The sequence below is a fragment of the Corylus avellana genome, chromosome 1 (genome assembly GCF_965113065.1).
Source record: "Corylus avellana chromosome 1, dhCorAvel1.hap1.2, whole genome shotgun sequence".
Taxonomy (NCBI): domain Eukaryota; kingdom Viridiplantae; phylum Streptophyta; class Magnoliopsida; order Fagales; family Betulaceae; genus Corylus; species Corylus avellana.
Window position 1 is genome coordinate 7,196,248 of NC_142490.1, and position 23,141 is coordinate 7,219,388.

The 23,141-nt window shown below is 36.2% G+C and overlaps 2 protein-coding genes across 2 annotated transcripts; one reads left to right on the plus strand and one right to left on the minus strand.

Moving 5' to 3' along the window:
* The first annotated feature begins 1,187 nt into the window (after positions 1 to 1,187).
* On the plus strand, positions 1,188 to 4,322 carry LOC132168690 (Leucine-rich receptor-like protein kinase family protein). The gene is made up of 2 exons (XM_059579704.2): positions 1,188 to 3,834; positions 3,925 to 4,322. The coding sequence occupies exons 1-2, from the start codon at positions 1,188 to 1,190 to the stop codon at positions 4,320 to 4,322; spliced, it is 3,045 nt and encodes a 1,014-aa protein (XP_059435687.2).
* A 287-nt stretch (positions 4,323 to 4,609) lies between these two features.
* Positions 4,610 to 23,141, minus strand: EMB2458 (FtsH extracellular protease family). Its single transcript, XM_059581238.2, has 19 exons — positions 21,939 to 23,141; positions 20,791 to 21,262; positions 19,700 to 19,900; positions 19,323 to 19,616; positions 18,951 to 19,220; positions 17,834 to 17,923; positions 17,615 to 17,746; positions 16,476 to 16,649; positions 13,011 to 13,132; positions 12,298 to 12,499; positions 11,558 to 11,686; positions 10,174 to 10,356; positions 8,881 to 9,000; positions 7,997 to 8,182; positions 7,777 to 7,851; positions 7,240 to 7,299; positions 6,831 to 6,938; positions 6,113 to 6,193; positions 4,610 to 4,953 (listed from the first exon to the last, which is right to left on the minus strand). Exons 1-19 carry the CDS (start codon positions 23,006 to 23,008, stop codon positions 4,879 to 4,881), a joined length of 4,044 nt encoding a protein of 1,347 aa, XP_059437221.2. The 5' UTR covers positions 23,009 to 23,141; the 3' UTR covers positions 4,610 to 4,878.

The following is a 23,141-nucleotide window of genomic DNA, read 5'->3' on the forward strand; positions in this document are numbered from 1 at the left end:
TCTTTTTGAATAGAAATAAGGTAGGGAAGTTATACATTTCAATCTTGATAATGAATTTCCAATAAAAATAAAAATAAAAACTAAAAGAAGGTAAATTGTAAGGATGCAAGTTCATTTTCCCTTAAAAATTAAGAAATGAAAAAAAATATCGTTATTTGTTAATCACCCACTTGGATTGACCATAATCAAATGATAAGAAAATAATCAAGGGATCCGGCATATGACTTTTACTACAACACATCTCTTGTAAAAATAATCAAGGGTCGAGATTTAACCTTCTTTTTTTTTTTTTCTTTTTTTCTTTTTTCTAACCAAACACGTTTAAGTGAGAATAATCGACTTTTCCTGTAATCTTTTTCCCATTTAGTTAAAAGAAAAAAAAAATGAGAATAATCAACAACGTTTTGGTTTTCAAATTTTTTTTTTTTAAATAAAATCCGGACATTTTGGTTGTTTTTGCAAAGAGTTTTAACTACAGCACCCGGATCTAGGGGTGACAATTTGTGTTTTTGTGTCGGGTTTGGATCGTGTCAAAGTATAAATATAAGACTATATAAGTCAACCATAACCTAACCCATTTAATTAAACTAGTCAAATCCTTTAACCCTAACCCTATAATTTTATATTGAGTTTGCAGATCATGTCAAAAATTACCAATTATTATGTTGCGTCTCGAGTTTGAGTCGTGTCGATGCATGGGTATAAGACTATATAAATCAACTCTAACCCGACCAATTTAATTAGATGGGTCAAACTCCTCAACACTAACCTTTTAATTTCATGTCAAATTCGTGTTAAGTTTGCAAATCGTGTTAAAATTTGTCAACCCTACCCAAATCCAATGATGAGCACTCACTGCAAACACATTCTCTGATTCTCTCCCATGTTTCAATGTCTACAATATTTCCAATAAGTCCAAAGCTTTACTGTCATCAGTTGCAGATTATTAGCTGGTACAGATCCCAAGAACCCACGAATACACAATAATCTAATCTCTCTCTCTCTCTTTCTCTCTCTCAAATTCATATATAACTCCCTGTTGCCAACTTCTTACTCCTTTGTTCCTCTCAAATTCATATGTAACTCCCTGTTGCCAACTTCTTACTCCTTTGTTCCACATAGCCAAAAAACAAAAAAACAAAAAAATGCCACACAATTAAGAGGGAGGAAGCCACAAGAACAACAAAATGCAGACACACTTGCTGCTCTTCTGTTGTTACATTGGCCTCTCTCTGGTTCTTGCTGAGGAAAATCAAACCTTACCAAATTATGAATTGTCAACGTTAATGTCAATAAAATCTAGTCTTGTTGATCCCTTGGATAGCCTGAAGGATTGGCAAATGGTTGAGAAAGGTTCATCTTCACCCCATTGTAACTGGACAGGAGTCTGGTGCAACTCCAAAGGTTTTGTGGAGAAGCTTGATCTTTCCAACATGAATCTCAGCGGCTATGTAGCAGACCACATTCAAGGCCTGCAGAGTCTTTCTTCTCTCAATATTTGCTGTAATGGGTTCTCTTCATCATTGCCAAAATCACTATCAAATCTTGCTTCACTGGAGAGCATTGATGTAAGTCAGAATTCCTTCATTGGCAACTTCCCTAGAGGTCTTGGAAGTGCCAAAGGCCTTACTTCAGTAAATGCATCCAGCAATAATTTCTCAGGTTTCCTTCCAGATGATCTTGGAGATGCAACATCACTTGAGATACTCGATTTTAGAGGCAGCTTCTTTGAAGGGTCAATCCCTGCATCTTTCAAGAACTTGCAGAAGCTGAAGTTCCTTGGCCTTTCTGGGAATAATCTCACCGGAAAGATTCCGGCGGAGCTCGGCCAACTTTCTTCTATAGAAACTATAATTCTTGGATACAATGAGTTTGAAGGTGAAATCCCTGTGGAGCTAGGCAACCTTACCAATCTCAAGTATCTTGACTTGGCGGTTGGCAGCCTAAGTGGCCAAATTCCACCTCAATTGAGTAGGCTAAATCAACTTGCTACAATTTATTTGTACAAAAACAAATTTACAGGAAAAATTCCACCAGAAATTGGTAACATTACATCACTAATGTTTCTGGATCTTTCTGATAATCAGATTTCAGGAGAGATTCCAGCTGAGCTTGCAGGATTGAAGAACTTGCAGCTCTTGAATCTGATGTGCAATCAACTGATTGGTCCAATTCCAAAGAAGCTTGGTGAGTTGACTAAGTTAGAGGTACTAGAGCTATGGAAGAATTCTCTTACAGGTCCTTTGCCAGCAAATCTTGGAAAAAACTCCCCATTGCAATGGTTAGACGTGTCGTCGAATTCGTTGTCGGGTGAGATTCCACCATTTTTGTGTAATTCAGGCAATCTCACTAAACTCATCCTCTTCAACAATTCATTTTCCGGCCCCATTCCAATCGGTCTTGCAAAATGTAAGTCACTGATCCGCGTTCGGATGCAGAGTAATCGCATTTCCGGGACCATTCCGATTGGTTTTGGAGATCTCCCAAAATTTCAGAGGTTGGAATTGGCAGAAAACAATCTCACTGGAAAAATCCCAGAAGACATCACCATGTCTACATGGCTTTCTTTCATTGATGTCTCCTCCAACAACCTTAAATCATCCCTTCCTTTCACCATTTTCTCTATTCCTAATCTACAAAGCTTCATTGCTTCCAACAACAATCTGGAAGGTAGTATCCCAGATCAGTTCCAAGACTGCCCATCACTTTCCATGCTCGATCTTTCAAACAACAGTTTCTCTGGAAAAATGCCAGAGAGTATTGCTTCATGCCAAAAGCTGGTGAATCTAAACCTTGGAAACAACCGGTTAACTGGAGAAATTCCAAAAGGGCTTGCAACCATGCCCACATTAGCCATTCTTGATCTGTCCAACAATTCTCTCATTGGTCGGATTCCAAAAAACTTCGGAAGCTCTCCAGCCCTGGAAATGATCAACTTGTCATTCAACAAGCTTGAGGGTCCTGTCCCTTCAAATGGTTTGTTAATGACCATAAATCCTAATGAGCTTATCGGCAATGCCGGTCTTTGTGGCGGCATACTTCCACCATGTTCTGAAACTTTTGCCGCGCCACCGACGCCAAGGAGGTTTAACATGCATATCAAACACATCATTGTGGGATTTATTGTAGGAATTTCAATAATTTTATCTCTTGGAATAGCATTTTTCTCTGGAAGGTGGCTATATAGAAGATGGAACTTATACAACAGTTTCATTGATGATTTGTTCAACAAGAGCAATGAGCAATGGCCTTGGAGGCTAGTAGCATTCCAGAGGATCAGTTTCACCAGCTGCGACATACTAGCTTGCATTAAAGAATCAAATCTGATTGGCATGGGCGGGACTGGTGTAGTCTACAAGGCTGAAATCCATCGGCCGCATGCAGTCATTGCCGTTAAGAAGCTATGGAGGTCTGGGCCGTCGGACGTTGAAAACGGCAATGATCTATTGAGAGAGGTGAATCTCCTAGGGAGGCTCCGGCATCGGAACATTGTGAGGCTATTAGGGTATCTCCATAACGAAGCTGACATTATGGTTGTATACGAGTACATGGCAAACGGGAACCTAGGGACGGCGCTTCACAGTAAAGAAGCCAGAAAGTTGTTGGTGGACTGGGTTTCGCGATATAACATAGCCGTCGGCGTTGCACAAGGGCTGAACTACCTGCACCACGGCTGCCACCCGCCGGTGATCCACCGGGATATCAAGTCCAACAACATACTCCTTGATGACAATCTTGAAGCAAGGATAGCAGATTTTGGGCTGGCAAGGATGATGGTTCATAAGGATGAGACAGTTTCCACAGTGGCTGGATCTTATGGATATATTGCTCCTGGTTAGTTACATTTGCATTGACACCTATATTTGTCAAACTAGAGGAATTTTTGTTCATTGTTTTCCTTAATTTTCTTTTCTTCAATGGCAGAATACGGATACACTCTGAAGGTTAATGAGAAGACTGACATATATAGTTTTGGCGTAGTTCTTCTGGAGCTTGTGACTGGGAAAATGCCTCTGGATGCTGCATTTGGAGAATCGATCGACATCGTCGAATGGGTTCGAAGGAAGATCAAAAACAAGAGAGGCTTAGAAGAAGCTCTGGACAACAACATAGCTGGTGATTGCAAACATGTTCAAGAAGAGATGCTTCTTGTCCTTCGAATCGCACTTGTTTGTACTGCAAAGCTCCCCAGGGACAGACCATCTATGAGGGATATCATAACAATGCTTGGAGAGGCAAAGCCAAGAAGGAAAAGCATTTGTCACAACGGTATAAAGGAGAAGCCAATCTTTTCCACCTCCCCTGTAATAGGCCTTTTGTAGGAACAAGAACATTCTCTGCAGGCTGCTGTTGAGTAGCTTTTTTCTTTTTTTCTTTTTTTAATTAGATGAATTCGATATCATGTGTTCAGTTGCAGGCATCAAGAAGAAATACGTTCATATAAAATAAATATCGATAATGTTGTAATTTTATTCCATTTATGATATCAACTAGAAAGACTCATCCAATTCATAAAAATGTACAGGAAAATACAAAATTTTAATATATAAACATCATCAAAAAAAAAAGGGGGGGGGGGGGGGGGGTTGGGGGGGAGACGCTTTTAATATATTTTTAATTTCTATTAACAACAATTTAAAGTTACAATGCAGAGAAAAAGGAGCAGGAATGACTTCAACCCATCATAAAAGCAATAAAGATGATTGAGAAGGAAAAATGGCATCTCTTCTCAACCCAAAAAACTGCTTTTTTATTACTAGTTTACATCATATCTCCTGCGCATGAATAATCCGTCAATAATGTATATGCAGAAACTGAGATTCACCATAAACTCTATAGGCATCAGCTTCGGGAATCAGAGCTGCATGTTCATTGAGCCTAGGCTGATGCTGGTGCACTTAAAAGAGCAGTCCCTGTTGTATTCCCACCATCAAGAAAGCCACTAGACAATGGCTGCCAAAAAGGGGAGGGAAAAAATGAGAGAGAGAGAGAGGGCCCAGCCTATGATGGGGATATAACAAAAGTATTACATTACTGGTCAACTTATACCAAAATTCTTGTGCATGAGATGATAAGAACCTGCGATAATATTCCCAATTTAGACCAACTTTTACATATAGCATATATAAACTAGAGGTGCCGAGCCAAAATTCGCTAGTTAAGTTTCTATAGGTTGTTAAATCATCACTCATCTTAAAAGTTTAAGTTGGAAGGAATTTGTGAAATTCATCATTTAATTTAATATTCTAATAGTCTCCTTCACATATGAGCTCAAACTCTCCATCAACAAGTGAGGCCTAAAACGTGGAATACTTTAATTGAAATGGAAGCTAAATTATAGAGTTAGGATTAGAACTCAAGACTTTTGTTATGATACGATATCAAATCACTAGTTATCCCAAAGGCTTAAGCTAATGAGAAAGTGTGAATTTAATCATTTAATTAATACTTTAATTTGGGTTTGTACTAAAGAACTAGGCTAAATTCCTACCATCACCAGGGACAGGGTTAATGATTAAGGAAAAGGCTACTCCTTCGCATGCGGGGATAAATTCATCATTATCATTCAAAGACTCAAAAGTTATTGACAATTACAAACTCATGCAGAAAACCTTCTAATGATAATTATGAAAAGATGACATTGCTTTTTTCTAACTATCATGTATATCTTACCAAAACACAGTTATCTTAAAATTTTATCCAAAATTTTCCAACTTCTTTAAGGACCAACTCTGAAATTATTATTATTTTCATGACCACAATCCCATAATTTCAGTGTCCACAATATCAATATCTGGTGCAGGCCTGTTAATGTAATTGTAGGATTCAGAAAACTCTACTCGGTTTACGGGCTCTAAAGCAGAATACCACAGAGAACCCCAGTCAAGTCAGTAGTTTCTTATATCTAATGCTAAATGAACTCTAATTTATTTTCCTTTAATTTTTCTAGGGGTCGTCAAGACAGTCTTAATATGAATGTACTACATCAAGGACACTGCCTAAAGGATCAGCCACTAGGACAATAAAGCAATTTTAAACATAACATAATAAGTATCCTAATAAGTAAAATTGCATTCAATGGCAAAATAATGAATTATAGGTTGGCACATACCTCTCTATCACAAGATTTTGAAAGAAAAAATGGTTCTTTCTCCCGAATCCCACCATAATCTTCAACCATTCTTTCCATATCCTGCTAAGTGAAGGAGAGTCAATCATAACATTAACAATATTAAAACTGTCATTAGTGATATCCAGAAAATGTAACAGTCACATTTAAATGGAGGGGGACGGGAGGGGGTAACAGGGGACCAAGTACAACAAACTCATATATATATATATATATATATATATATATATATATATATATATATATATATATATATATATATCCATTACTTTCAAGCCAATGATATATATTGTAATTGAATAGAATTCAAAAACTCAGATTCAACATAATCAAATCCAATTAAATACATTTTGCACAAGAGTTATATGTTCAGTGATCCCCTTAGGGCCAATTACTTATCAAAAAAAAAGTGTTATATGTTCAGTGATTCCACGGGAGGTAAGTTAGCTGCATCTATCATGCTAATTTTTTTTTGTTTTCTTGTACTCATGGAAATCCTACATATGTATACATATATACTCACACGTAATGAGCAGAAATTTGATATTTTGATCTCCAAATTAACCTCTCAAAGTCCATAAAAATATGTGAAAAAGACTTGCAACAATTGACTTGAGGAAATTCAAGCCAAAGAGTCATATTAAGGGAAATAGTAGAACAAACATGATAATTTGAACAGTTCAAAATAATGGTTATTTACCTTTCTAGTCAATATTTCGAACTCAAGCAATTCCTCCACAATCTTTTCAAGAACTTGACGATTTTTCTGAAGCATTTCTTTTGCTTTATAATATGCCAAATCATACATCTACAAAACAATGAGCATTAATAAAAGCTGGTGTTCAGTGTCACATACTCCCTTTGTCCCATAATGAATGTCAGATACTCTCAAAATTAACCTTGTATTATTGGTGTTTTGACATTTCCATTAAGCATATTTCACATTGAGGAATAAAAAGGAAAGTGAAAATTTTAAAGTTCAGACCTTTAGATATAAGATACACATTGTTGGACAAGAAACAAAAAAGAAGCAAGACACTCATTAAGGGAAGGAGAGAGTAAGAGCCTAAGAGTCATTATAGAAAATGGAAATCACAACATAAACTTACCTTTTCAACTTTTGCTGCCATCTCATACTCGTGGTTGTTGCCCATGCTTAAAGCTGTAACCTACACCAGTAAAAACACGAACAGTCAAAACAAATATCACCAGACCTCTGAGGCCCTTGAAAAAGAACAACAATATTAAAATTGAAACTTGAAATTTTCAGGAGAGTCCAGCTTGGTAAAAGAACATTGTCCATTGCAGCCTCCGTGCAATAAAATTGTCAAGAATTTTCCCTAAACTTCATCAATTATATAGAATTCTCTCATGAACAACAAAAATTATGTTTAATGGCAATATTGCCCAGTATAAACTAAAACTACCACTGAAACAGCCGCAGTCATCACCACTGCTCATCTAAATTTTAGAATCAATTTTGGCCATCTCTTCAGCACCAGCATTGGCCATCATGCATTGCTAGATCAACCATCATGCGAAACATTACTTACTCTTGCAGGTGCTCTAAAAATATACTTGACTGTCACAATGATCCAACTTAGTAGTGTGATAATTTAGTTTTAGATTTAAAGAAAGGAGAATACCGCATTGCTGTGATAGTAAATTGCAGGACTATCATCAGGTCCCCAGCCATATTGAATCACCATTCTTGTGGCTATCTGTTGCACCCAAATAAGAATGAATGAATAATCCCTATGATGCTCAAAATTAAGTTCAATAGGTTTTTCTCGTTCACAAATAAAATTAACGTTGAAAAGATAAAAAAAAAATATTCGGGAAGCATAATGTGTTGCATGAAATAACCTCTTGTGCCTGCTTTAATTCTGAAGAAGAAAGAAAATTTTCTTCCCCAAAAGGAAGTAGCATTCGAGCTGCAATATACGAACCAAAGCAAAATACAAGCTTCTTTTCAAGGTATGACCTTGACTCTGAATTTCCATTCATAGAGCCTTCATTTCTTGCCTTTGTGATTTTTGTACATCCAATTCCCTGTAAGAATGGGGTAAGAGGCAATCAGTGCTCCTCTCAGTGCAGTCCCCAAACAATTTGATTATTGACATACATATCCACAAAATGTTACAGTTCCACCTTTTCTCATACATAATCTTGAACGCATTCCCCTGCTCTTAAGAATCATTTTTGACACATCCAACTTGACTTATCTGAAGGGGGCTTCTATTAAGATTATACCTTCCTCAAAGAAGATTATGTTGGGTTTTACTTATTATAGGAGAACATTTATTTTCCATATGCAATTTGTTATTGTTCATATGCAATTTGAAAGCATGGGCCAATCCTCGTCTAGTGCACAAACACATTATGGGCATCTGATTACATCTCTTCCCTATCTTCCATAACCAATCTATGCAATAAAAGTACCACAAGGTTACCACACAATCAAAAATTTTGAAAGTAGGAAGTACGGCATTAACTTTATGAGTATATTCCCTGTGAGACAGATAGGGTAATTAATTGAGCAAACATGGTATATGATAAATGCTAGCTACTACAGTTTACATAGTCAATATCTAAACAATACCTATATCTGTCACGTCTAGAGTTCTGAATAGGCCATTCCCAAAGGCAACAAAATCCCAGAGAGTATACATAGGCTTGGAAACTTCAGAAAAGTTGCACACGGAACATATGATAGACACATAAACTCAGATGATGTGAAAATGACTAACCTGCCAAGACAATGGCTCAAGCCATAGATTATCAACATCATCAAAATTTGGTAATAGAAGAGCAATAAGACCACGACCAGCAGCCCAAACAGCATGGGGGAACTTGGTCTCCCTTGTCCACTGGCAAATAATTAAACTCCTATCAGTACAGTGTAAAGTTGTAGAGCAACAGGAGGAACCTATCTTCCTATATGAAAAGGACAACACATTCCCTGAAGAAGAATCATTTTGAAAACTTCAAAATGCATAAAAATCCTGGTTGCATTGGGAGAATAGGTAGGCCTTGTTAGCAGCACATCATCAGGAAGGGATTCAATCAACAAGATGAGATATCCGATATATAAATAGAGACATAAAAGACTTGATTAGGCATTTCAAATACAAAATTTCCACTTTGAGAGGTAGAAAAGCACAATCTAACCTTTTACAATCAAATATAAAATCCTCAGAGGAATGGGATTACATAAACATTTGTGCTCCATTTTATGAGATATACACTACTGATGAAACAAATATACATGGTTTGCAAGTGCAAATACAATCAGTTCAATCATTTATTTTATTTTTATAAGTCAATCAGTTCAATAATATTGGAAATTCAAAAAACGAAGTGACTTTCTATGTATTGAACTAATTAAATCTTCCCACTCTTTATCACTATTAAGCAATTATACAGCTTTACGAACTTTTGGACACCCAGGCACCATTTACTTGCCCAAAGAAAAGAGGAAAAGAAAAAACAGCTACACCCAACAACAGAGCATACTAGATATACAATCGAGGACTGAACAAACCATAATTTAGAGAGAGAGAGAGAAACTGGGAGGTTCTGATTCTTGGAAGCCCCTCCCAGAAGTATGTGCCTTTTAGGAAGGTTTTGAAATGTGGAAAAAAAAAGAACAAAAGGAGAAAATGAACCAACTACTTCACCCACAACCAGTTTATAAATTCAAATTCTCAATTCTTTTCCAGTGACTTCTTGATAATTAGTTGCAGCAATGAGAACAAACTAACAATGCAATAGAAATAGGTAGAACGAAGGAAAAAAAAAAAAAAAAAAAAGGAGAGACAAACGTCACCATGTAATTTATGATGAACTGATGAAAAAACAAGACAATTTTCTCAGGAAAAAAAAAATAGTAAGATTAAGAAAATTGTAGATAATAGAAGTTCGCACCAGAACAATGGTTAAACTTAGAAATGAAGTAAGAAACTTAAAAGTAACAGATTAAGATGACATCAAGAAGCAATGCAGTCACCCATTCATAATGGATGTGCTAGATAGTTCCTTACATTAAGAGGAGGGTTTAGAAGTTCTATTCCATTGGTTATCTGACCATATGGTTCCATTAGATCAACCACATTCTGCACATCTTCTTTAGTTAATGTCAGTCCAAGATGATTCACCAGCAATTTGCTTACTATATTCACAAATTTGGTTTTCCGTATCCATTTGGGAACAATACCACTGAAAGTCTGCAAAAGCAGTAAAGTTATGCTTCATTTAGGAAAAGTAATAGGAAGAAAAAGAAAAGAAGAATGTGCATTAGACATGGTTGAAAATAATAAACAAACTTCACTGAAGAAAGAAAAAATAAATCAAACAATTTATGGCATAGACCTAAAATAAATGTTTGGATCCAAGAACTTTTTTTTGATAGGTAATCAAAGAAATGTCAATAATAAGTGATAGCAGCAGAACTTATCAAAGCGATAGGTAATCAAAGAATATCAAAAAGCTGAAGTGTCCACTTTTATAGATGTGACATGTGCAATTATATTAGAACCCTGAGCCTTTCCTATAGATACAATCCCGCACACATCAATCAGGCTGAAAGTGAATTTGGACCTCAGGCCTGGGATCAACTGCTACTAGGCTGTACAACCTAAAGCTTAGATGGCACATTCATGTGTGATATGTGTCTATACCCATAGATTGAGAATCTCAGTTTATTGCCCTTTATTCCATTGTATTTCATCCTTTCATGAAGAATGCCCTATCCTTGTGGTAGATGTTCCCCTTTTTCATAATCAATTTTAATTAAATATCAAAAGTTTAGAAAACTAAAATGTATTTTTTGCCAATTTTTTATTTTGTTTCATTTACTCGTAAGCAAACAAATAAGTGTATTTTTAAGAAATTTACTCCAGACAACATATGATGGAATAATTTGAATTTTTAAAATGGAAAATAAGAATGTTCTCGAGATACAATCAATTTATGATAGAACCAGCACAGTGCTATAAACCTGTATTCCATTGCCATGCATCATTTGAATAATATTTTGATTCAAAAATTCAGAAAAACTAGAAAGCATGTGAAACCCAAAATGCCCCTATATTCCTCCAAATGCATAAATACATGAGAAAATGTAAAAGCATTGTCACCATTTGTCCTAAAAGCTTAAGCTGATAGGAAAAGATAAATTTAATCATTTAATATATATTAAACATTCTCCATCACGTGTGAGTTCAAACTCCCTTTTAATAGGTAAGACCCAACAAGTAGAATATTTAATTTAAATAGGGGGTGAATTGACAAAACCAGGGTTCAAACTCAAGATCTCTAGCTCGGATACCATGTTAAATCACCACTTGTCCTAAAAGCTTAAAGATATAGAACGTGGTAAATTTAATTATTTAATTTATACTTTAACAAACACCAACTGTTTCTTACCGCGAACCAACTACAGTAGCTCATTAGTTCATCCGTATCAAGAAATTTGCTCCTAAAAGCACCACCTTCCAAGGCCACAGGAACAAGTTTTAGTTCTATAGGCCGTAAAAGAGCTGTCTTCTCAGCAACCTGAAAGAAAATAAAGTTGATGTATCAAGAGAAAATTACTAACAAACTAGTCCAATCACAATTATACATATATATATAAGGCGGAATAATAGACACTGAAGGTCAAAATTGTAATGAATTGCTTCCCAAGCAGGAGTAATAATTGAATATAGACACTGAAGGTCAAAATAGTAATGAACTGCTTTCCAAGTAGGAATAATAACTGGCCATGGACAACAAAAAGAGAAAACTATCTGACACCGTGCAAATGATTTAAAAACAACACTCATGACTATCAATAAACGAACTCGTAGAGGTCACAAGGTAATAAAAAATTCAAACAATTAAACCAAGGACTGATTAAGTACAGTATCTAAAAAGTTCATTCATATAAGGGCACACAACTAAACTTGATAATCTACGAAAACATGAGGAACAACATTTAAACAACATTTAGGCAATAACACTGAAAAGCTAAATAACTCTTCAGAGATGTGTTATTATAATATGCAGTACAAGTGCATTATGGAAACAGACACTACCATCTTAACCACTTGACTACAACCAATCGGGACAAGTTCACTGATCTCAAAGGAAACTTGAAATAACCCACACAACTGATTGACAATAACCTTTCCCCAGTCGACCAAATCAATTAGCTCACTATCCATGGTTTGTTTTGCGGCAGTTTGCAGTATCTTTTCCCTCTCTGCTTGAGTTGGCCTTTGAAGATGAAATACTCTATCCATCCTACCAGGTCGCTGTAATGCCTCATCAATTTGCTTGAGATTTCTGGTAGTAGCCATCAAAACAACTCCATCTTGTTTCTCAAACCTGCAACAATTCTTAATATAGATTGGAAAAGTACAATATGCACACTGCTCCATTACAACTGATAGAAAATTTGAGTTTATTATCATACCAAATTGCATGAATATGAACAAAGGTGAAAAGATGTACTGTTTACTTTTAGAGTTGAGGCAACACAAGCATCAATATAGATTTTATGACTAAATGAATATTCATACTTGCAAGTACTTATTTAGTTGATGGTTGAACAATGCTTACTATGTAAAATACATAAAGCAACATGCAATTGAAGCAGATGCCAACATGGATTTTCCTCCATGTGGAGAAGTAAGAAGCAATCAGTATGCACCATGAAAGTATATGCATAGGTTTTATGAAAAATATGGGAAGTCCTTATGGGTAACACGTAGAAAAAAGAACTACAAAAACAGGAAAAACATTTTGGCCTTCTAATAATCTTACATTAAAGCATAACAAAGGTTTTTTTTCTTTTAAAGAATTGTTTATCCAAATGACCAGAAAGAAGAGCTGATACCCATCAAGTTCCACAAGAAGTTGATTAATGAAAGCCTCATGATCCTGATTTTTAGTGTGAATGAACTTCCCACGTACACCAGCAAAGAGGTCGAAATCCTCCACAAATATGATGACAGGCGCCTAGAAGAGGCATCATCAATTTAGCAATAGTTAGAAGATAAAAAAACAAAAATATTGTCTGTTTCTTACAAGGATAACATATCTGAAAATATAAATTAAGCTTCCAAACTAAAATAAATACAGTAACGTATAATTTTGGCACCATTTAGCATACATAGTACAGCTTCTCTTAGAGCATCCATCCCAAAAGCTTAATCTAACATGTGGATTTGCCAAATTAATAGATAAACCGATAACTAAGCCAACATCCAAAAACAAAGCAAGAAACATATGCAAATGGGCCAAGCACATGGAGTCCAAAAACGAACAAGCCGACTCTTGTATCATGTTAGAGCATTCAACCCAAAAGTTTAGGTTAGTAGGTGGAGTCTAACAAATACATAAAACCCATAACCAAGCCAATATCCGAAAAATATAGGACTCATTCTTTGACAACTATAGGATATCACTCGATAATTGTATTAACTAATCTATAAATAACGTTAAAATAATAATAAACATATTTACTAAAATGTCATCAATGAAATTAAGACAAATTACACTAAAAAGCCAATAATATTTGAGCCAAATGGCATTTCCTTTCCTTCTCCCATAAATAATGGTGAAAGGTAAAGAGGATCGATATTGTGAAGATGGGGTTACTACATCTAATACTAAAGGGAAGAGGGAGCTTAAAAATTTGGAATGCTCCATTAACTTTGAGGCTAGAGGTAGTGGGTATAGTAGGGACAAAGCCACAAAGGCAGGGTAGCTTGCGGGTTTATGATGGCCTTGTGAGGATAGGGTTTTTTTGGGTTTCAGGGTTCTGTATTGAGGTCTCAGGGTATATTGGGTTCCAGGGCTCTTTAATTAGGGTCTTTTTTGTGGGCTCGTAGGTTTTCCTGTGTACTTAGGGATGCCTTACGCTTTTTGATATATACAACACTACTTATCAAAAAATAATAATAACAATAATGCTGAAAGGTGAGTTCACAAGTTCAATATTGTACGAGTATGTAAATTATATCTACCTATGAAACAAATAATAGTGATAACAAAGTTGCTTAAGAGATTAAAATCCATTTTTGAAAATAACTGGATGCTTCATGCCAAATATTTGCATCTTATTTGGATCAAGATTATAAATTTCACTTCATGTGTTAGATATTGTCCTTTTGGGTTACAGTAACTAAATACGCTGAAAAGATGTTAGTTAAGTTTAGCAACAAAAGTCCAAATGCACATGATATTCTAAAAATCATTTAATAACAATGATACATCTTAGAAACTCAATGAGGAGCGCCCCCCACCCCCCCAAAAAAATATATATATATATAGCAATAACAAAACTTACATTAGAATATACAAGTTTATATCTTGTCTCCAGAAAGAACTTTATGGGTCTGTTTGGTAAACTTATCAAAAACAGTTTTCGCTTCTCAAACGCTAAAAACTCTTCTAAAATATCATTTATCCAAAAGGATTTTTAGATGTGACCCATCACTAACACACTTTTCAAAACAAACCACACAAAACTCTTTTTAAAAAACAAAATACTTTTCACAAAACACTTCTCAAAAATAAAACACAAGGCTTCTCAAAAATGACTGAACACATATACACTTTCTTTAAATTATGGAAACTACCTATATACATTTTTTCCTTATGTGGAGACTGCCTTGTTACATGCAAAAAAAATTGAGGTTGGCATGGTGATCATTGATGGCCACCCGACCCATGATGGCAGCGGCCACTTTGGAGGCCAGTAGATCCGTCTGGCAGCCCCGCTTTGGCCAGCAAGACTATTTAGTGGTCCCATGTTGCCCGCCAGGGTTGTTTGGGGACCCCCACGATGGCCGCCAGGACAGTCTGGTGCAGCCACAACAATGTCTAACACCAAGTGGGCACCACTGTGGGGTCTAAATCCAGCATTTTTTTTTTCTTATTTTTTGAAACACTCTTCAAGTGCTTTTTTTAGAAACACTATTCAAAATTTTACCAAACAAATTTTCTTTCGTAGACCCTACATACAACACTTTTTTCAAATGTGGGCCCCACCAAATCAATTCTCAATTTTTACTTTTTTCAAAAACCAAACCCAAAAGATTTCTCAAAACTTTTCCAAACTAATCCTATGATTCACATTACATTCAAACTGTAGCAATTTTTATATGTGTAGAAACTTTTTTTTTTTTGGTTCTTTTGCGGTAAGTACATTCTTGAAACATAGCAACAAAGACAACGTGTATATTTATTCAAAGGTGGAAATGGAAATTTAACATTCTTATTCAAAGTTAAGCTTCACAGAAATTGATCCCACACCTTTGGCTGGGATTCACAGATGTATTAAAAGATACGGAGGTAGATTTGGTGATTGCATTTTTTGGAGTGTTGTATTCTCTTAGATGGAGACAAGGTGGTGAGGATTGTATTCGATGGATTCCTTCAAAGAGGAAGAAGTTTATGTGAGGTGCAATCGTTTTTTCATAGTTATCTACTTCCGGCGAGGGGGGGGGGGGGGGGGGGGGGGGTTGAGAGTGAGTTTTTTTGTATGGACCGCGGCTATTGATAAAATTCTGACCTTAGATAATCTGAGAAAGAGAATGAGTAATAGTGGTGGAATGGTGTTGCATGTGTAAAAGGAGCAAAGAATCTATAGATCATCTTCTACTCCATTGCGAAGTGGCAAGAGATTGTGACATTGTTGGCGAGGTCAAGTGGGTAGTCGTTCAGTTCTAATTGTTCGGAGGATAGTCATGTTGTGCTTAACGTTGATCATATGGAGAGAGCGGAATGCAAGATGTTTTGAAGATCGTGAGAAGTGGATGGAAGAGTTCAAGAACGCTTTGGTCAAATCGCTTTTCAATTGGACTAGGGCATATAATATTTCTCATTTTTCTAACTTTTCTGAATTTCTGGATTTTTGTTCTTCTTTTAGCCTTTAATGTCAACTATCTCTATATACATCATGTATACTTTTTTTTTTCTTTTTTTCTTTTTTGATAAGTATATACATCATGTATACTTAGAGTTGTGTTCATCTACGTTTTTCAATTAAATAATTACTAATCAAAAAAAAAAAAAAACAAAACAAAACAAAACAAAAAAACAAAAAAAAAAAACTATCTACCATGATTAGACCCAAACTTTGTATCTATAAATTACACCTTGACTGTGGATCCAAATTCCTCTCTTAACTCGGCCATAATGATACAAATATTATCTTTATTTATAATAGTTTATTTAGAAAAGAGAGCAGAAGAAATAAAAGAATCAGGCAAAGTAGATGTTATCATATGAATCTAACTACTAATTGTATAATATAAAAGGAAAGAAAGAAATTAACAAGGTTAAGAAAGACAACCAAATCTCTTGCTGTTTGAAACAGTTCCCTAACATTCGATGCACTTTGGCCAACCCATAGTCCTGCCTCCAACTGTTGGGCTTCAACTTTAACCACAGGTACCTTGGCTTCTGCAGCTATAGCCAATGCTAGAGATGTCTTTCCGGTTCCTCTCTCACCTACAATCAGAACTCCCTGCAACATAACCACGGAGTGTAAGAAGTTGATCGTACAACTTCTGACATGACCATCTAGCTTTGCAATTTGTCCAAAACAAAATCTTGGCTTACAGCGCCAGTAAACATTCTGACACCATTCAGGGCACATGGATCAAGTTAAAATGCAAACCAAAAGCATTTGCAGACCCAATGCAGCAATAATTTCAGAAATTTAAAAAATAAAAGACCTAAAGAAAAGCATGGACGGATTCTGACAACCACACAATTTCAACCTTGCCATATAAGAATTTGGGCCTTAGAATCAAGGCCTTCTAACCTTCTATTGAACAGTTTTTTATGCTACAAAACTTCAAAGGAAATGTCAGTAGCAATATCCCTTGAGAATCTCATACTAGCATACAAAGAAATAGAAGCAAAGTAATAACTGATGTTTGATACCTAGTCAAACGTGAGCATATTGTCTAAATCTATTAGAACAATCTCCAAACTTTATGTATTTGGTATTCAAAACCTAAGTAACAGAAATGCTTTATAAAGAATACAAGTATGGTTTAGATATACATGCATTTTAAGGCCACAATAATTAGATTTTGTATGGTGAATAATGACAGGATATTTACTCATCTTACATATCAAATTTCAGATAACATGCAATGCTGAAAACAACTGGCCGCCACTAGGTTTACTTCTTCATAATAAGAGCTCAATTTCTTAATTACCAATTCAAATCATAATGAAACTGAAAAATTACATATAGAGAGATCGATGTCAGTGTCATGATGTTTGCAAGTTGCAACAAGGCTGATATGAAATATATATAGCCAATGGTCTTCAGACCAAATGTCATCTCCTCCCACAAGAATAAGTGATGGAGGGTAAGGTCACAAGTTCATAACCTTCTTGGTACGTGAGTTGTGTTAGCCCTTTTTTTTGGAATAAAACAAGAAGAGTCCAAAATACATCATCTTAAGAATAACATACCCGAGGTGCACGGGCACCCATTTCTTGAAATGCACGAGGATTTTGTAGAAAAGCCACAACTTCATTCATTTCCTCTCTCATAGACTCAACACTAGCAAAGTCTTTCAACGGTATTGGCGGATTCTTCACCCTCTGCATACAATCTATGGATCAGACAATTTGCCTGTTTAAAATTCTTTTGACTATAAATTACAGAAGCTTTTTGGTGCAAGTATGAACCTTCATTCCATCAAAAGCAGTTTTTATGGGATCAAAGCCAGCTTTTTTCTTATCTTTGATTCTCCTCACCCTATAATTAAGATAGGTTTTCTGCAAGATAGCATAGAAATAATAACATTAATCAGTCAGCTGCACCTCAAAGTCCCAAAAGTAGAAAATACACTATGGTTCAACTAATAACCAAATATCTAACTACAGACTAGTAAGACAGAATCAGTTGTCCTGGCTAAAACTCATTTTCGAAGGACGTCTAAGTGTCAACAATATCCAAAATCCTTTCAGTGGGTAAACTGAAGTCAAAACTGAGATTGCTCCAACCAAGATATGTCATTCTCTGAAAGCAAGGATTTCTTCAAGGCTCCAGTCAACATAATGCCCAAAACAGATTATATATCACATGGAGCACTTGGAATGATATTAAACAAATCATCTTCGTGATTTCGATAAAGTCTAGCGATATGAGCTTTCCATTTTTCAAATATTTTATTGCCATTTAAAAGGATAATGTTAGCAAGTTTGACCAAAAGAAATGTCAAGTTTGCACATGGTCATCCACCATTGGATTAGTCACAAGAATATAGTCATCCACCATTAAGGTGAATAATTTTGGGACAACTTCAAAATGTGGTAGAAGATGAGGCCTTCATGAATGGTTTTACCAGTATAAGTTAATACTTATTCAGGTTAATTAGGACTTTAACTTGGGGTAACACGCTGCAAAATCACAGACCAAGAACTTTCAACATAGAAGTCAAGCCTGCAAAAAGTGATGGACGTCAGAGCCATAAAAAATTCCCCAGAACCATGGTAATTTTTTTTTATTTGATAAGTAATGTTGTATAAAAAGAGCATCAAGGGGTGCAACCCTAATACACAGGTAATATACAAGAGGACGCTTAACGAGAAGAAGAGAAAAGAATAAAAAACTCAGAAAAACTAATCACTAACGGAGCTAGCCAAGTAGATAATATAGGCAAGTAATGGTAATTATCATGCAGATAATTATAGGCAAGTAATGATGGAATCCTACGTAATGGCTTATGCAACACTTAAATTTTAATATAAGAATAAGAAAAGAAGAAAAGAAAAATTGATAACAGAAGAACCAAAGTACTACCACTCTCCTCAACTTCCACAGGTTTGGATCTCTACGTAAAGGCCCATAACCAAGAAGACTTGGAATTTTTCGCTTCATAAACCGGATAACATGAAACAAAACAAATCCATATATAATGGTTCTAATGAAAAACCATAGAAACCATTGGGTGTCATCTGTTTTTCGGGATTTAAAACTGATTTCGGCCTCGGACTGCCATTTCAAGTACCACGTTGAGCCAACAGTTTGACCTATTTCCTCTGGCCATGCCATCCCCAACTGCATCCTTACCTGTAATAGAACATGAATTACAGGACTTAAGAATAACAATAACAAAAACAGTAAGAGTATAAAGTGAATGTCGACAGTGTCAGGAGTTCAAATAATTTTTACCGGGTAAGGAATTATAAGCTCCACAGTAGGAAAGACAATCATCATCATAATGTCATCATTTATATTTTTTATTTTCTGAAGAACCCAATCTCTTGCATATGATACAATTTTACTCTTCCACAATCCATTCAAGGATTGACGAGACAGCCTCATAGTCAAGAGAAACTGTTGACGGAAATCCAACTCAGAAAAAGGGATCCATGTCAGGTGAACAGTAGTCGGAATACCACAGGCAAGCATTTTCATATATAGCCCATCAAAGCCTCCAAATTCTTCAAAGAGCATCTCAAATTCCTGAAATGAGAGTGCCAATATTAAAAGAATAGAGATAATAATTCATAGAGAGAAAAAGAAACAAAGGACATGTGCAAAAAAACCTTAATATCAACAAAATATTCCTTGGCGTCTCCCTTTAGTGCAATATACATGGCAGCCCAATCATGCCTGATTCTGGCATGCTCCACTAGTTTATTGGACACAGCATATGGAACAGCTACTGGATCCATTTCCCACCTATTTTTCTCTTCATCGTACCAAGTCTTTGACACCACTCTATCTCGGTCCAGCAGAATATGTTCCTAATGAACATTTTCAAAATGGTGAATAGCATAAGTCCTTCAAAAGAATACATACCACTTCACATTCAGAAAACCGTGTTAACATTAAAAGAACATAATTTCTGAAAAAATGTTCTAAATATAGCTGAGGAAGGACAACATAGGGCATTTCTTAAAGGCAAAGAAAAGAGTTAAATCGTTATCTTTAGCAAATCTAGGTCATATCACTCTTAATTGTTGAACGGAGATCCTCAAGATTTAGAGACAATCATATATTGATCAACCACAGTCGGCGTGTTTTAGAACCCCCAACCAAAAAAAAAGAATAATGTAAGGTTTTATTTTGATATCAAGGTTACCACCAAAAAAAAAAAAAATTGATGAAAGGAAGCATCTTGTTGTTAACAAAAAGAAATTTGACTAGTGGATTGAAGGCAGGATTGACTGTAGTAACCATCATAGTGGACACATTATGAGGAATAACATCCATGATTGCCAGCAATAAGCAAACAAAGATCTTGAATGATTAAATTTTACAAAAGGTTCGCAAAGCTTTCTATTGGAGGTGTGAGTTTGTTCAAACATCAACTTAATTTCCGGTCCAACCCACTCGGAAGATAGTCCCTTAGGAAAGAGCAGGTGGTATGAAACAAAAAGATCCACTTAACATGACCTATCATGTACAAACAAATGATGAAATAATAAAACCACTTTTTAGAATTGGTAAGTTACACGTGCACCTAATGATTTTTGAACCCACAACCTCGCTGTCCACCTTTTTTTCTTTTACAAGGAGAGTGCCATTTGAGCTAAAAAAAATTTTTTTGATAAGTAAAAAAAAATCAGTATACACACAAACGTCTGCTACCACCAGATTTGACCAATGCTACATATTTAAGGCAAAATGATACCTGTCTTTGGGCCACGTATTGTTTACCAAAGTCATCATTTTCTAACAAGTTTCTTTTTAGGTCAGCCTTGGCTTCTTCACGCCACTTCTTCCAACCATGGTACAAATGGAGGTTAATAGCCTTGGGAACTACTACCTCCTTATTTCCAAACATCCACTTCAACTCTACTTCCGGAAAACCCTTCAGCACTTCATCTTCCGGTGTATTTACAACAAAAAGCTTTTCATCACCAAATTTTCTCATATTTTTTCTTATACGAGCCTCCAGATTTCTTTGCAGCTCCCTTGAATCTTTAAGGCCTTCTTTTATTCGTTGAGCAAAATTCACTGAATCTCGATCAAAGAGAGGTCCAAGATCCTCCGACTCCAAGATACTAGGCAGAATCATTTGTTCCAAATGTCTCCTTTGTGCACTTTCCAAATCTTTCTGAATATCAGATTTAGAAAGCTTGGTTGCCGAGCCGTCTGGAAGACTGCAATGCTCACATAAGAAAATGAATCTTCCTTGACTTGTTTATAAGGAGAGACTCACTGAAGATAAAGCAGGCAAACTAAAAAGAACTATCACGTATGAAATTGCAAAGATATATTTCATCAACACCACTGATAGACAAACATATAACTTAAGTGCAGAACTGCTACAAGTATCATCAACCAAAATTACAAGTATTATAAACCACTGTATGGTTTTTCCTTTTACAGAATGACAAACGCTTACTGAAGTATACTAAATAACATCAAAGCCAAAAATGTTGGGTTGAATTGGATAACGAAACAGATATTGGCCTTCATTCGCAATGTCTAACAATCTAACTTTATGATACCAATGAGAGATAAACTATTATAAAACACATTATACACCAAAGTTACTTAAAGAAATTTTAACTTAAGGGCCTCGATTCTGGCCATAATCGTAATGTAGACTCCCACAATCTTATCTGTCCAATACATTCATATTGTGCTATAAATAAACTAGAGCTTGAAAACACAGCAATACAAGAGATAACGCATTATAATCATGTGGGGCAGTTTAATTCATAAGAATACCAAAAACCTACTTTATGAACCTCTTAAAAAATCCGCTTTAAATTCTTGAATACAAAGACCCAAATACATCCATTCATACTTAAAATTTTCATCCAATTTTACCTGTCAGTACCCTTTTGCCTCATTTCCCGGGAAAACCTCCCCACCAATTGCTCACATTCCCTCTCAATAAAACAAAGCTCCCTCATCGCAAAACTCATCACCACAAACTCCCTCCTTGCAATCTCATCCCCAATCTCGCCAACCCTCTCCCACACCCTATTATACTCCTCCTCCAATCCCCTCAAATTCTCTTCCAACCTCTCCACCCTCTGCTTCCCCTCCTCCTGCCCCTTGCTCACCAACCTCTCATACTCTCTCTTTGCTATCACTACCTCATCCACAATCTCTTCCGCCCGCTGCTCCAACCCATGCTTCTCTTTCCTCAACTCCTTCATCTGCACATATAGCTCACTCATTATTTCCCTTTGCAATTCCTCTTTCTTTGACTTCACCGCTTTCCATGCCGCCTCCACTTCCTTTATATCCCCATTCCCTCTCCTAACCTCCTCTATACTCCTCAATAGCCCTGATACCGTCTCTAGCAATCTCCGCGTGCAATCTGAATACTCGTGCCCCTTCGAACTCAACCTAATCAACTCCCCCTCCTTCACGTTCTCTTTTCTACCCATAATTGCTTCGGCAACCGCTGGAACAGCAATTGCACAAGCTCGAAATCCCCGAATTGGAGAGAAACCGACAGCAATACAAAATAATGCGTACAACATTGGCTTTGCAATGCATTTGAGTACACTGCTACCGAAATTTGCATAATGTACAATTAAGTTCAATGATTTCTGGTCGGGAAACTGAGAATTCAAGCTGCTACAATCTTCTAGAAGTGATTCCTCTTCTGGGTACTCAGAATTTGAGCTGCTAGAGGCTTCCACAGCTGATATTGCTCCTGGGTTTTCGAATTTGGAGCTTCTGGAAGCTTGTGGGAAGCTAATTGAGCTGGAATGACTACCAAATGGGAAGACATTTGTGGGCTTTTTGTGAGGTTTGGTGAAGGTTCTTTGGATTCGAATGCGGCGTTTCGTGGAGAGCAGCGGAGATGAAGGGGATCGATAGGGAGGTGGGCATATGTAGGTGAACGGATTGGTTGGTGGAAGTGAGAAGAGAATGGCGTCCATGAGAGAGAGTCTAAGGGAAGGAAAAGCCTATGGGAGTAGTACTAGTATCCATTGTATGGTTTCGATGAGAAACAAAGACACATACACAAGGGTTTAAGGAGAAGTGAAAAACGGTAAGGTGAGGTTTTGGAAA

What these genes read in the sequence shown, in the direction of transcription:
- LOC132168690 (XM_059579704.2), top strand. Translation starts at nt 1,188, where the DNA reads ATGCAGACACACTTGCTGCTCTTCTGTTGTTACATTGGCCTCTCTCTG. An exon ending in TTATGGATATATTGCTCCTG is followed by an intron (nt 3,835 to 3,924) that starts GTTAGTTACATT and finishes CTTCAATGGCAG; the next exon opens with AATACGGATACACTCTGAAG.
- EMB2458 (XM_059581238.2), bottom strand. Translation starts at nt 23,008, where the DNA reads ATGGACGCCATTCTCTTCTCACTTCCACCAACCAATCCGTTCACCTAC. An exon ending in ATTTGGTCGACTGGGGAAAG is followed by an intron (nt 11,687 to 12,297) that starts GTTATTGTCAAT and finishes ATTTTCTTTCAG; the next exon opens with GTTGCTGAGAAGACAGCTCT. An exon ending in GCTACTGTAGTTGGTTCGCG is followed by an intron (nt 10,357 to 11,557) that starts GTAAGAAACAGT and finishes CTGCTTTTGCAG; the next exon opens with ACTTTCAGTGGTATTGTTCC.